The 1673-nt window shown below is 36.8% G+C and overlaps 1 protein-coding gene across 1 annotated transcript; it reads right to left on the reverse strand.

Annotated features, from left to right (window-relative positions):
• Nucleotides 1–244: 244 nt before the first annotated feature.
• On the reverse strand, nt 245–1295 carry LOC114754672 (germin-like protein subfamily 1 member 7). Its single transcript, XM_028943469.1, has 2 exons — nt 1137–1295; nt 245–1008 (listed from the first exon to the last, which is right to left on the reverse strand). The coding sequence occupies exons 1-2, from the start codon at nt 1255–1257 to the stop codon at nt 464–466; spliced, it is 666 nt and encodes a 221-aa protein (XP_028799302.1). The 5' UTR covers nt 1258–1295; the 3' UTR covers nt 245–463.
• Between the last annotated feature and the right edge of the window lie 378 nt (nt 1296–1673).

A 1673-nucleotide genomic window follows, 5' to 3' on the forward strand; every position in this document is an offset into this window, starting at 1 on the left:
TCAAATCACTCCAGTAGTATAGCTTTCCTACTATATATATATATATATATATCTTTCTCTTATTTTCTTTCTTGCAAAAGAGGTGCTCTGCTGTGCACTTAAAAGTTTAGACTTTTATAGTCTAGCTTAAGCGTGAGCTAAGAAGATCCGACCAACCCGACCCGAGATCCAACCGATATGTTTTCGATCCATTATCATATTATTCTTACAAATACAAATAAAACTAAAACAAATACAACACACATATAATTATATATAGAATATTCGATTATAGTGAATCTCAAACAGAGGTATTGATGCAAGCTATGCTACATCAAATTCAATACAAATTAAATAAGTACCACGTCAAAAAAGAAAACCAAATAAAACATCTCGGAATATATCCATACAATTTTTTTATTTATTTAATAATATAATAATAATCTATAAAGCGCTCAATTATTTTTGTAGTAGGCATCATTGATTAACCACGAAATGGCTTCTGAAGGTAGTCAATTATTTTCTGGTCCACTTGGAAAGCCTTTTGCAAAACTTGAGAAGAGATGGGTGGATCAGAGCCAAACACAGCATCTGCAATAGTGATCACTCCAGCATTTTGGCTACTGAGACCTGCAATGGCAACAGCATTGCCATAACCCACATTCTGTTGGAAGTGAATGAGACCAATTGGAAACACAAACACATCTCCTTTGTTAAGCATTTTGGTGAATAATCGATTCCCATCTTGATTAGACGTCACAAATCCTACTAGAAGAGCTCCTTCGATCACTACAAGGATCTCGGTGCCACGTGGATGAGTGTGAGGAGGGTTCAATCCCTTTGGCGCAAAGTCAATGCGAGCAAGAGAGATTCCGAGAGTGTTTAGTCCATACAGCATGTTTACATCTACTGCAGTAACGTTTGAGCCATTAGGATTCGACGTGTCTCCGGCTTTGTCCAGCCCAGAAAAGAGGAAGTCCTCAGCTTTCACAGCCTTTGGGTCCTTGCAGAATTTCCCATTCACAAAAACTGCAGAATTAAGAGATAAGCTAGTAAATTATTTTTGCTAAAACAACAGTAACGGGGTCAAAATATGCCAAAATTAGTATAACTTGCTCTCTACAGTAAGTTTAGAAGTTGAGCATTTATATATATACCTCCTGGAGTGGCTGTGTCTTTGAGTGCGACGCAGAAATCTTGAAGAGGACTTGGGTCATATGCAAGCGCAAGAGAAGAAGCAAATGCCAAGAGGCTAACAACAAAGTACACAGCTCTCATCTTGTGTGTATATATCTCTACGATCCCTACCTCTTTCAGTTCTCTCTGTTTATGAGTTTATGAATGAACCTTAAAAGCTATTTATAAGGAGAAGTCATTGATGTGGTCTTGAGTTTGCTTGCACGAAATGAATAAGACTCAGTATTTCTTCATCTGCAACTTTTTTATTCATTGGATCGGAGTTGTGACCCTTTCTTTACCAACTACATGGCTATTTCTACGTCTTTCAAATCCCTGTAGTTATGAGCTTGGACTTTGAGGTTTCATGACCAATCTATATGTTTAAGAAGGAACAAGAAAACTAAACTTCAGCGGAATCTTCTTCTAGTTGGGTGTAGCTTTCCTTAGTGTTCTATCATGACGAAGAAAATGGCTATTGCAAGGAAACTTTTGTTTATTAATTATATTTTTTTATG

The sequence above is a fragment of the Neltuma alba genome, unplaced genomic scaffold, assembly GCF_004799145.2.
Source record: "Neltuma alba isolate B1F8T4 unplaced genomic scaffold, ASM479914v2 tig00010174_pilon, whole genome shotgun sequence".
In the NCBI taxonomy this organism is placed as follows: domain Eukaryota; kingdom Viridiplantae; phylum Streptophyta; class Magnoliopsida; order Fabales; family Fabaceae; genus Neltuma; species Neltuma alba.